This window comes from Struthio camelus, chromosome 1 (assembly GCF_040807025.1).
Source record: "Struthio camelus isolate bStrCam1 chromosome 1, bStrCam1.hap1, whole genome shotgun sequence".
Taxonomy (NCBI): Eukaryota; Metazoa; Chordata; class Aves; order Struthioniformes; family Struthionidae; genus Struthio; species Struthio camelus.
Genome location: NC_090942.1, coordinates 16,089,927 through 16,102,938, shown reverse-complemented (window position 1 = coordinate 16,102,938; position 13,012 = coordinate 16,089,927). Strand labels below are relative to the sequence as shown.

At 40.5% G+C, this 13,012-nt stretch overlaps 1 protein-coding gene across 1 annotated transcript in view; it reads right to left on the bottom strand.

The window, feature by feature from the left end:
* Nucleotides 1-13,012, bottom strand: part of PRKAR2B (protein kinase cAMP-dependent type II regulatory subunit beta) — a 102,031-nt gene that overhangs the window by 7,096 nt on the left and 81,923 nt on the right. The window contains exon 5 of the mRNA XM_068930342.1: nucleotides 823-929. Within this exon, the coding sequence (XP_068786443.1) occupies nucleotides 823-929 (107 nt within the window). The remainder of the gene's footprint in view (nucleotides 1-822; nucleotides 930-13,012) is intronic.

Sequence of the window (13,012 nt, the reverse complement as noted above, 5' to 3'; positions counted from 1 at the left end):
GTGAATGTAATGCAAACATCTGTACCATGATCTCATTGATAAGGATCTTAGAGGTGATTCTCTGCACCTAAAAACTGCAAGGTTGACACAATTCTGTTAAGTCTCTGCTTAAATGACATAAAAGATGGCAAACTGTAACCTCACGAAGCCAAAGAAACATTGTGTCCTGACACCCTTGTAAGACATAAAGACCAACCACATTTGGATTTCTTTAATTTAGAGTTCAAGCATGATATACCTTTCAAATGCTCTCAAAAATCACTGTCATAGCTTCAATCTGAAGTCACAAAATAAGAAAAGGTGTTTTGGCACAGCCCGGCTGGAGCCTGCCCACATGACTAGTGAAGAACAGCAAAGTAAATGCTCCTCCTAACTCACTAGTTTCAGAAGTAAGCAATATCTAGGATTTAACTTAGTACAGATCTGCAAATGAAATGTGGTAACTTAGCTACTTGGGCTCTAACAATATTCATAGGAACTACAGATTTGCAGACTGTATTAGAATACAGTAAGATTTCAGATCCTGAGTTGCAAAAAATTTTCCATTGTGTTTTGTTAGATCTCTTTCCATGTGAAAAAAAAGTGTCTTTGGGATCTAGCAATACTTAAAGAGGGCAGTGACATATTTCCGTAAAACAACTTGCCTCTTTTCAAAAACCACCCTCTATAGCTCAAACACAGCTGTACTGATTCATATGCATTATATTTTCTTTCTCCCATCTAAACATGCATAAGAATCAAATATGAGTACACAGAAAATTAGATTTTTTCCAAAGGACTTTAGCATAATCCTTCATGCTACAATTAGGCACAACCATTCACCTGTCAATGACGTAGAAGTTGTCACCATCATCCCCTTGATCAATGACATGCTCTCCTCCTTCAACCTGCTTTTCAAACATCGCGTCCAACACCTGAGACATCTGTTCCTATTAAAAAACACAGACAAATACAATAAGTTATCAACTGCTTTTAAAATGTTAGCCTTCAAATTAACTAACCGTTCAGCCTCCCAAATATACAGATAATGCTTAGGGGCATAGAAACGTTCATGCTACAAAAACGTGTGGATCAGTCTGGAAGACAGCTTTGAGTTGGTATTTAGTGTTAGCTTTTTCCTCTTCCCGTCCTCAGAGCCCAGTGTCCTTTCTTGTCCCTACCAGAGATAATATGGACCTTGACTGCAGTATCAATTGCCCATGAGCATACAAAGATAGAATTTCACCCTTCACAATTACGTACATTATACGGATAAGAGGAAGCACGGTGTCCCTCATTGCAGGCAATACACTTCGTGCACCTGTTTTTGCCATTAGAACTAATTTATAGAATGACAAGTTTCAAAACGATTGTAAAGTATCTTGAAAATGTAGATTATACAACGCCTGCACAACGTTGGGACAAATGTAACCATAAAGGTCTGCAATGCTTCGGTTGACTAATTAAATGCTGGACTTGTTAGGAAGTAGGAAATCACATATGGCTATGAAACTACTTTATTAAATTTATTGGAATAGGAATGTTTAGCGAGTATGAATGTTTAGAGAGGAATGTAACAGACTAACAAAGTGACCTAATCTGAATTATAACTGTCTAATAACAAAAAGCAAATTGCTAATTACTGTATTTGTCTTGTTCTGCATAAACATGCTAAAATTTACTGTTCATATAAAAAACAAACACAGCTCTTTGTGCATTAACAATATGAATCCTAAAGAGATAACTTAGTAATCTGAACTTCATTTGCAGTTTATTAAAAATATACTTAAAATACTAACAATAAGTATAAGATTGTGCTTACTTTTTGAAACTTATTAAGTATTTATCACACTGGAACGAGCAGATTCTACTGAAAACCACAAGAAAGAAAAGCCTGTGGATTTAGAGTTTTCCCACACGCAATTTACTTACTTCATGGCATTTCCAGCCATTGAAAAATGGCATTTACCTGTTCAAGTAACACCAGCAAAGCCAGTTCTCTAGAGTCCTTTTGCAGCCCATGGCAGATATAACCATGCCTTGTATCTCAGAGCCATTCTCTAGAGATGCCTCTTTCTTTCCTTTGCTGATGGATCTACTATAACTGAAATAGTTATATTAGATGCTAATTTTTAGATGGATAAAGGCAGGTGGAATTAATTTCATCCTTATCCTACCAAATTTCTTCACTTACTCAAAGCACTTCAAATAATCAGCAGTGCTACATTAGCCAAGCCTTTATAAAAAATGAAAACTACATACAATTTTACTTAACAGAGTTTATTCTGTGTCTCTAAGTTTAAATGGGCACGAAGAACAACAGAATTGCAGCATCCATCCTCAGTAGAGCTGATGTAAGTAAAGTACAGTAACACATCATGTATCCTACCTAGACCAGCAAGGCAGCCTAGGAATTATTTAACTCTCTCCCTCCTTAGTACCTTTTTCATTACAGCCAGGCATGTTATTTGCAAAAAGAAGAATCATTTTACTATCACTTCAGTGAATGGCTTAGAGCTCGATTTCAGAGAGAGAAGTGTGTGTGTGCCTCTCTCACTGGGAGAGACTCAAAAATATGTACAGGAGTTGCACTCTAAAAACTCATATTTAAATTAACAGGTAGTTCTTCATTGTTTTCACTTTTCCCTACATAAACTAAAAGGAACTCCTACACCATCCGCAGAACTGACATTAAGTCTATTAGTTGTCTAAAGCATTTTAAAAAGCACACTCCCCTTTCCCGTGCTTGACATCTAAATTGGTAAAGTGCCTCCCCAACAAACAGCGCTCAGTGCCGTTTGAAAAGAAATAAGAACACGCAGACTGCTCCACACTTCCCGGGGGGCGGAGGGTGTATGCTCTAACAGTTACCCTCTGACTGCAACTATTGCAAGGAAATGTATTATAATAGGCCCTGAGCCTTGGGAATTAAAATACTTCCAAGATGTTTTGAAAAAAGGCTGAACTAAAAAGAGCAAAAGGAGGTTATTTGCTCTATTGATACTGTTATCTACTGAAGGAACAGTATGTACCACTAAAATACTTATTCAATGATGTGCTTCACCTGAGATTTCAGGTTAGAACATTTTCAGCCTTGTAATTATGAATCAGGCTCACTAAAAGATACAACTTTTCCAGAAGAGGTGGTAGAGACACAAACTTTATGTCATCAGATCTTTTTTTAGACTGCTGCGTAGAATTCACAAATACAATTCCTTTTTTTAAAAAAGGTTTTAAACATTTGAAATTACTTAATACATTTGAGAGCTAAATAACTTTTCATTATCTACTGAATTATTCACGAGTATTTTACATTTCTAAATAAATTGCAACTGACTTAAAGTCAGCTGGTCCTCTTACCAAAACTTTCCACATAAAATAATGACAGTGCAGACTAATAACCAAACCATGCACATAGTTCAGTACCCTCAAGTCACGATTATAAGAAGTAAAACCTGGTACAGAAAAAAAAAGTCCCCATGATAATCACTCATGTTCTGCAAGTTATCAGTTCCCCCAGGAGCATTTAAAATAAAAAAAATATAGTACAAAATAAAAACTAAATAAAAACTTCAACAAATTTCTCAAAACAATCATTTTCTTTCAGAGAAAAAAAATGCAGATGCTAAAAATGTCAGGCTGATGCATTTTGGACAAACCCAGCATAAAACCTAGTTGTAGGTTTGCTTCTCACTAACAAAAAAAAACCCAGAAGGTATTCCAACAAGATTGATACCTTCCCTTAAATTAGTGAGAGGCTCTTTCGGGCTAAGGGGAGACCTGTTTGACTAAGTCTCAACTTCAGAAAATAAGAATTACAGTAGCAATGCATAAATTTTCTGTTCTCTACTGAAGAGTTTTATTAATTGCACTACATCCTACAGATCCCGGCTTGTATTAAAAATGATAAAATCATGAAAGAAAGAAGTTGCAGGACCTATTGTTTTTCTGAGGAGAGGAAAAGAGAGAGGAGAGGAGAAGAGGGAAGAGGAGAGGAGAGGAGAGGAGAGGAGAGCGAAAGGGAGAGGAAAAGGAAAAGGAAAAAAGAAAAAGAAAATCTTGTTTGTGTAGCTGATTTACTTTTAGATAGATGTATTAAAACTGAACTTTGCTTATTCTCAGCAATAGTCAAAAGATAAAGCAGTCTCAGCCAAGTCTATTTCTTCTTCAGTTCCCACAGTACAATTACAGAAAGAGAATTTTGTACCTGTACACATGCATTCCTGCAACATCCACTTAGATGCTGCTGAAATACTTATGTACCTTCCCCAGTTGACATCTCCTCTTAAACAACTAATACAGAACACTTTTCACATAATCAGTGCTCTGATAATGGATCTACTTTTTAATTCTAAAATTACCTATTTTTATCCTTGCGAAGCAACCATGCAGTATTAATCTTTTTTAAGGACAATGCACTTTCCAAATACAAAGCAGCAAAACTAAGGTTTATACAGTTTAAAATCAGATTATTTGCATGACACTTATTTATATACTCCGATTAATATCAGCAATACATTCTTGTTACATTCTAAACTGAGAAATATCAGAGAAGGAAGATTTTTGAGAAAATGACGGGAACCTTGGGTTGTTGCCATGAAAAGGCACTTTGAATACCATCCTTTGTATAGAGAACCTATTTAAATTTTCTTAAAAGTTGCAGGAAACCAGAGTGGGAAACCAGATTTTCTGAGAGGCACATCCACAATTCAAACTCATGAACCAAGATTGCTAGCTATACAAAGAATTTTCAGTTTCTTTATAAAGTTTTTTTGAAGGGTAGTTACTGCATTTCTCTCAGAACAATCTTTCTAATAATTGACCTTTAATGACAGAGCATGAATTCACAAAAAAATTTTACTAGCCTGGTGAAGAAAGAAACTACAGTTACTCTCTCATCACCTTGGCTTTCAGGTGTGGCTTTACCTGTTGGATAAAGGGTTTCAGGTGTGGATTTACCTGTTGGATAAAGGGGCACTAGCTCCCCTACTAGCATTAACTAGCATGTTACATCTTGCCATATCACATAAACTGGAGATAGCGCAGGTTTTTTTCCCTCTTCTCTCAACTAGCCCGAAACTGTACCTACCCTGGCTTTATGCCGGCTCAAATGAATTGTCTTCAGCAAAGTTCTTTTGCATTTTTAGAACAGCCAGAATCAAAGACTACATCCATGAAGTACAAATTTAACGGGACCAGGTGAACCAACTTGAACACGGGCATTGTATAGGCCAGGCTGTTTGGTTCTTGGTGCTGTTGTCAGCACAGCTGGGGCAGCTTCAGCTTGGGCCAACTATCGCTCTCCAGACAAAGCCCGGTCATGGTTTGGAGGAGTCCACGAGCCACGGCTTGTTCCAGGATGCAGTATGAATAAAAAGCATTTGTTAGCTGGTTGGTTTGGTGAGGTCAGGAGGAGAGGAAGGTGCAAGGCAGTTTAGCTGTATGGACACACGTCGTACTGCGTTATGTGGCCCCAAGGCCACAGAACGTCCTCTGACTTATTTCATTGCTACCAAATATAGAATGGAAGAAAGGTGATAAGAATGTAAAATTTTAAGAGTAAAGCAATCTATTCTAGACAGTCAAATTCTGCCTTTAGGCATTCTTCTTAATCTCCTGACAAACAAAATCTGTTTTACTAGTCAATCAAATGACATTTTTCCCTGTAATAACAACCTTCAAAGCACTGAACTAAGAAAACATTTCATATGAAGGGCATGTAACTATGGCTGTTAACTAGTGAAGAATGCGGATGTATTCCTAGCTCTTTAGTCCTAAAATATGTAAATTAACTGTTCAGCAAAGTAAAATTCCTCTAGATCACTATAAAATAAGTACTAAGTGATCTAAGAGTCACAGACTTGTTAAGGTTGGATGGGACCTCTAGAGATCATCTAGTCTAACCTCTTGCTCAAAATAGGGTCACCTAGGGCAGGATGCTCAGAACTGTGTCCAGTCGAGTTTTTAATATCTCCAAGGATGGAGCCTCTACAGCCTCTCTGGCCAGCCTGTTCCAGTGTTTGACCACCCTCACAGCAAAAAAGTCTTTTCGTGCATTTAAACAGAATTTCCTGTATTTCAGTTTGTGCCCATTACGTCTTGTCCTGTCACTGGGCACCACTGAGGAGACTCTGGCTCTGCCATGAGGTATTTATATACATCGGTAAGACCCACTTAAGCCTTCTTTTCTCCAGGCTGATCAGTCCACCTCTCTCAGCCTTTCCTCACATGAGAGGTGCTCCAGGCCCTTCATCATCTCAGTGGGCCTACACTGGACTCGCTCCAGTGGCTTCATGTCTCTCTTGTACTGGGGAGCACAGTACTCCAGGTGTGGCCTCACCAGGGCTGAGCAGAGGGGAAGGATCACCTCCCTCGACCTGCTGGCAACACTCTGCCTAATGCAGCCCAGGAGGCTGTTGATCTTCTTTGCCACAAGGGCACACTGCTGGTCCATGATCAAATTGTCTACCAGGACCTCCAGGCCCTTCTCTGCAAAGCTGCTTCCCAGCCTGTCAGCCCCCAGCCTGTACTGGTGCATGGGCTTATTCTTCCCCAGGTGCAGGACGTGGCATTTCCTTTTGTTGAACTTCATGAGGTTACTTTCTGCCCATTTCTCCAGCCTGTCGAGGTCTCTCTGAATGACAGCACAACCACAATGGTCTAGCAACCAACACTCTCAGTTTTGTATCATCTGCAAACTTGCTGTGAGAGATACCACTCTGTCCCATTGTCCAGGTCATTAATGAACATGTTAAACAGTAACAGCTCCAGTATTGACCTTTAGGGTACACCACTAGTGACTGGTCTCCAGCTGGACTTCCTGCTGCTGATCACACCCTTTTGAGCGCAGTAGTTCACTCAATTTTCAGTCCACCTCACTGTCCACTCATCTAGTTCATACTTTATCAGTTTGTTTAGAAGGATGTTAAGAGAAATAGCGTTGAAAGCCTTGCTAAAGTGAAGACAAACAACAGTCACTTCTCTCCCCTCATCCATGGAACCAATCCACTCATCACAGAAGGTCATCAGGTAGGTCAGGTATGATTTCCTCTTTGCAATTCCACGTGGACTACTCCCAATCACCTTCTTGTCCTCAGTATGCTTGGAAATTATTTCCAGGAGTGTTTACTCCATCACCTTGCTCATTATCTCCCAGGGACTGAGGTGAAGCTGACCGACCTGTAGTTCCTGGATCCTCGTTCTTGCCTTTCTTGAAGATAGGAGGGACGTTTGCTTTCTTCCAGTCCTCAAGAATCACCCCCAACCACCATGACCTTTCAAAGATAATCAAAAGCAGCCTCACAACGACATTGGACAGCTCCCTCAGCAGTCGTGAATGCATCCCATCAGGTCCCATGGACTTGTGTATGTCTGATCTGTTTAAATGTCTCCTAACTTGATCTTCCTCTATTAAAGGTACATCTTCCTTGCTCCAGACTTTCCTACCGGTCCTGAGGGCAAATATTACCACTAAAGACTAAGGCTAAGAAAGCATCGAGCACCTCAGCCTTTTCCGTGTCCCTGTCACCAGAGCCTGCGCCCCATTCAGCAACAGGCTCACATTTTCCCTAGTTTTCCTCTTGCTGCTGGTATATCTGCAGAAGCCCTTCTTGTTGCCCTTTATGTCCTTCGCTAGATTCAGCTTTGGCTTTCCTAACCCCATCCCTGCATACTCGGGCATCGTCTCTATATTCCTCCTGGGTCACTTGTCCCTGCTTCCACCTTGTCTGTGCTTCTTTTTTGTGTCTTGAGTTTAGTCAGGAGCTCCTTGTTTATCCATGCAGGTGTCCTGCCCCTCTTGCTTGACTTCCTGCACATCAGGATGAACTGTTCTTGAGCTTGAAGGAGGATCTGTCAGACAAATCCTGTATCTCCTTGGCAGTCCTCATTCCTTAAAGAGGATCCCATGGTTGTAGAAATCAAAGCCCAACCTGCAACAGCAGTCATGTAGGTAGGTGTGGACCAACAGGATGCATCTGCTCCTGCAGAAGCCCTTCCCCTTCACTAGCAGGATCAAGGAGAACACCACTGGGGCTCCTGCACCCTTCACCCATGTCCCCAGAATCCTTCTGATACGTTCAGGGTCTCCCTGGGCAGTACCATTGTCCACATGGATAGCTGGCTCTGACGCCTCCCCTGATGGAGCTAGTTCCTCCCCGCCGACAATGAGGGCACTATATCTATTCTGTAAATGTACATCTGCAGGTGGAGAAGGAGCCTTTCTTTTATTGCCAGAAGACATAAGTTTCCACTCTTCCCCATTTTGGGAGTCACCATCCACTGCTTTTTTGAATACAGGCTCTGACGTGTCCCTTTTTTCCATTCAGGGTTCAGGCTGTCGTCTCTGCAGAAGACTCTGCAAAGACCCTGTCAAGCTCCTGTTTGTCCTGTCTGGTGCTACGCGGTCCTGCTCACAGTCCTGCTCCTGTAGCTCATCCTCTGGCTGCTCAGCCCCTTGACCACAGCATATCTCCTAGAGGTGAAACCACCATTGCCCCCCAGCATCTGACACCACGCACTCCCTGCAACCCGAACCTAGATAGCTGCACCCTACCTTGGGATCTGTGCTGGGGCTGCGGATCTCCGTAGCTAGCTGCTCCAGTTGGGGCTGGGGACCCTCCCCTGTGGCACACCACCACTGTCGTTGCACTGACACTAGTGGTCCCACACAATCTTGAGCGCTGTTTCCAGGCCCCCTTCATGCTCCCATCTGCACAAATGACTTTGTTAACTGCAAAGCTTCTTCTAGTTGGTCCTCTTTCCTTTTTACTGTGCTCCTGGGATCTCTCTCCTCAGTTACACAGATGCTCTTCAGAAGCAGTTGAACAGGAGCCTGATGCTCTCTGACACCCTTCACGTACACATTCTGAACACCAGCCTTGTTGCAAAAAGGAGTGGCCTTCTTCACCTTTATCCCATGGGGGCAGCATGAAACTAGCACAGAAGCAGAACTTTAATGTCAAAAAATACCTGGTGATAGTTACGTGGTGCCTACGAGCAATGTAGCACCTAAGCAGAGGCTTTACGAACCACTCTGTCAGTTAGGCATGATTTCACTATGATTAAAGGGAGACTTGGACACCAAGTATCGTTATGAATCTAGGCCTGTGGTGACATACATTCATAAATAACATGGGTAAGCCTAATCTATTGCCATTTTATTATCTGAAATGTACAAAATTGTGTGCATATTTACAGTCAGTTACAAGCAGATGACACAAGAAATACAGAACAAAGCCCTAGTAATGATAACTGTATTACCAAGGAAATCCCCCTGGAATAGCGTCTGACTCTATCCTTCTTACTATATCAAGTGAATAACTACAAACAGGCACTCACAGCTCTCCCAATGTATACTTTAGGTATATATACTTCAGGTAAACACTATCCTCCAGAAGCAGGTTGCTTTGGAAAATAATATATTAACCTCAATTTCTTTCAAGTCAAGAAAACAAACATGGCAATTGCATATCAAGATGATTCATTGAAAAAACATTCAGTTAGATAATGGCCATTGAACATAAGTAAAGCTACATTTTATTTAGTGCACATTTCACACATTAAAAATCCAATCACTTGTATGTCCTTGGAAGAGGGATTTTGTTTCCATTACGACAGCTGACAATGTGATGTGTCCCTTCTAAATGCCAATGGCTCTTTTAATTGCCAGACTACCAAGTGATTTGCTACCACTCTGCCAGATATGTGTCTTCCTAATGTCATTTTATACATTTGTTATGAGCCATTTTGTAAAGGGAAAAGAACAAAGCTCTCCAGACTAAACTCAACTGCTCCTAAACACTGGGCCTTCTAAGAAACGTCAATGTTTGTTAATAAATTGTTGATACAAAATTCTGTTGTTTGACAAAATGCCATAAACCGAATCAATGAAGGCAGTATAGAAAGAATGAAAAGTAGGATGTGATCCTGACCGAAAGTCATGACAAGGACAAACGTAAAAAGTAACTTTTGATAAATTTCCTTCTCTGCTATTTAAAAAGAGGTACTCTGTATTTAAAAGTCAAAACTATATTCTCTACAACTAAAGTGATGTGGCTTCTGACAGCAAATGCAAGACATCACTGGAATCTGTCAGGTAGTGGTAGGCTCCAACCACTACTAAGGTGAGCGCAGCAAGTACCAGGAGCATTGGATGATATGTTAGGATTAACATTTGGCAACCCCAGTAAAGAAGAAGGATGAGTGAGCTGCTGGAGCGCTACCTAGTAGATAGAAAATCTTAGTTAATTCCCTTTTCTGATCCCAGACATGCTGTATAACCAAAGCAAGCATTAGATTTCCTTGCACTTCAGTACAACGGTAATAGCAAGACTTCCCTATTTTGTGAGACTGTTGTAAATATTATAATGTTCTGAGATACAGCCGTTAAAACTACCATATGAACAAAAGACAATCGTCTTTTCTTCTATTCCCCAAAACTCAGTTCTCATTGCCTCCTTATTCTTTATTCTTACAATCATTTTACTTAAATGAGCCTAAGTTAAAATGATATCCTGTTGGCCACCTTATCCTCCCTTTAAGCAATATGTATCAAGCAATTAATGTTCTGCATAATATTAATATGAAGCAAATAGAGAATCGGAGTAGGGAGAAAAAGGAGAGAGAGGAAAAGCCAGAAAAACATACGAAGGGAAACTATGGGAAGAAAAAAAAGTGTTAATCCATATGTCAGGACCTTAGAGACAAAAAGCGAATTACAGAATTCATGTTTCCAGTTCTCATTGTTTGTTTTTTCAGAACAAAAAACATGTATGTGTACTACCCTAGAACTCTAATAAAAATGTCAGCAGCACTATGGATCCAATTTAAAATGTTTAGCTCCCTTGTGCAGTATCTACTTATAAATCAATCAATCAAAAGACATTTACTTCTTCACTAACAGGGATCTAATTTATATTTCAATGTATACTTCAATATTCTCCTTGAGAATTTACCTTAACCTTCCTCCAGATAGTTATATTACATATAGAGAGATATAACATACATACTTTATATATACTTACAATATATATACTTAATATATATATTAAGTTGGAGTTCTGCCTCTCAAATATCATACACATGCCCATCAGTCAGGCTCAGTAACACTTTTAGATTTTGGAACTAGCCCCTCTGAGCAAGTTGGCTGATTCTTTTCAGCAGTTTGCCAGGCTAAATTCAAATGCTAATACAACATTAATTTCTCCTCCAAGCAATAATAAATTGTAATTCAAATAAAGAGCAACTAGTTTCCAAATATACTAGTTACACATGTTTGCAGACATGATAAACTATTGTAACTGTTCATTTGTTATCTCATTCTTAAAAAAAGTAGCAGTCTCACAGCTAAATAAAGGAAGAGAGATGGCGATCATTCCATACGCTAAGAAACATATCAAACTCCAATTTATTGTCAATTACCTGTTATTTCTAAAAATATATTAAACATGTTGATGGTGTAATGCTGTGCCCAGTCAAGGTTTACAAAATTACAAAGATACTGGATGAGCTGACTATGAAACTGCTCACCAAATCCTACAAAACAAGAACTATGGAGCATTAAATAAGACTAATAGATCAGTCTGAAACAGGTAATATATTTCTTCACACAAGGCATAGTGAATTTCTGAAACTTGCTGCCATAGAAGGTTGTAGAAAGCAGACAGTATCAGCGGCTTCAAAAAGAGATTAAATAAATTCACAGAATCACAGAATGGTTTAGGTTGGAAGGGACCTCTGGAGATCATCTAGTCCAACCTCCCTGCTCAAGCAGGGTCCTCTAGAGCACGTTGCCCAGGATCACATCCAGGCGGGTTTTGAATATCTCCAGCGAAGGAGACTCCACAGCCTCTCTGGGCAACCTGGTCCACTGCTCTGTCACCCTCACAGTGAAGAAGTTTTTCCTCAGGTTTAGATGGAACTTCCTCTGTTTCAGTTTGTGCCTGTTGCCTCTTGTCCTGTCGCTGGGCACCACGGAGAAGAGGCTGGCCTCATCCTCTTGACACTTTCCCTTCAGATACTTGTACACATTGATGAGATCGCCTCTCAGTCTTCTCTTCTCCAGACTGAACGGGCCCAGCTCTCGCAGCCTTTCTTCACAGGAGCGATGCTCCAGTCCCCTCGTCATCTTTGTAGCCCTAATTCATGGACTACAAGTCCATAACAGGATGCTGAAAGGATCAGGCAGGAATGTACCCTCTGAAATCCACAGCACAGTGACTGTGGATGCTGGGCAGGGAGTATTAGGGAAAAGGACAGCAGAAAGTGGCTACACTCGTGCTCTGCTTAAACAGCCTTTCCGGTTGCTACTGTCGGAGGCGAAGTACTGGGTTAGGTGAATAACTCAGTAGGACATTTCTTCTTGGGGGTGAGTGAAAGTCTGGTAAAATGTCAGCAAGATCCCTGCTCCCCTTAGTTCTTTTTTTTTCCATCTTTCATCCCTTACCAGGAGCAGAAATAGGTGTAGGAGCTGAGAGAGAGGAAGATACAGGGCTTATTGCACGTATGGTGAAGATCCTTTATGGACATGGACAGGAGGAAGCTGTTCGTCCCGCACCTTCATCTGAATGCTACCTGATCATCACTAGTTCTTTCCAAACTCCTCTCCCTTGCTCCTCCTATTAGCCCCTCCAAATTCACCACCCGTGTCTAAAAGGCACTCCTAAAACATTACGGCCCCCTCTGCTCCGAAAGACCTGCTCCTGACCACTGTCAATCCTCTTCTCCCTGCTTTCTCTTAACTTACTCTGCTGCTGACAAAAAGTTTTACTTTGCCTGTGTTGCTAACCTTTGAAACATCTCTGCTGCGCAGTCTATTTTAAAATGGCAGAAAAGACGGGAAATGATCACAAAGGCAACATATCAATGGACATCAAAGAACTACTTATGGTGTGACTTGCAAACGTGTACTGCAGTTTGCAGCTGTGTTCACTGTGTTAAACACAGCCCTGTAGCTCTATAAAGGTGAAAGAATAAAAGCTAGAGAAAATTAACCAAACTATTACTAAATATAACAAAAGTTACAAGAGTTTTT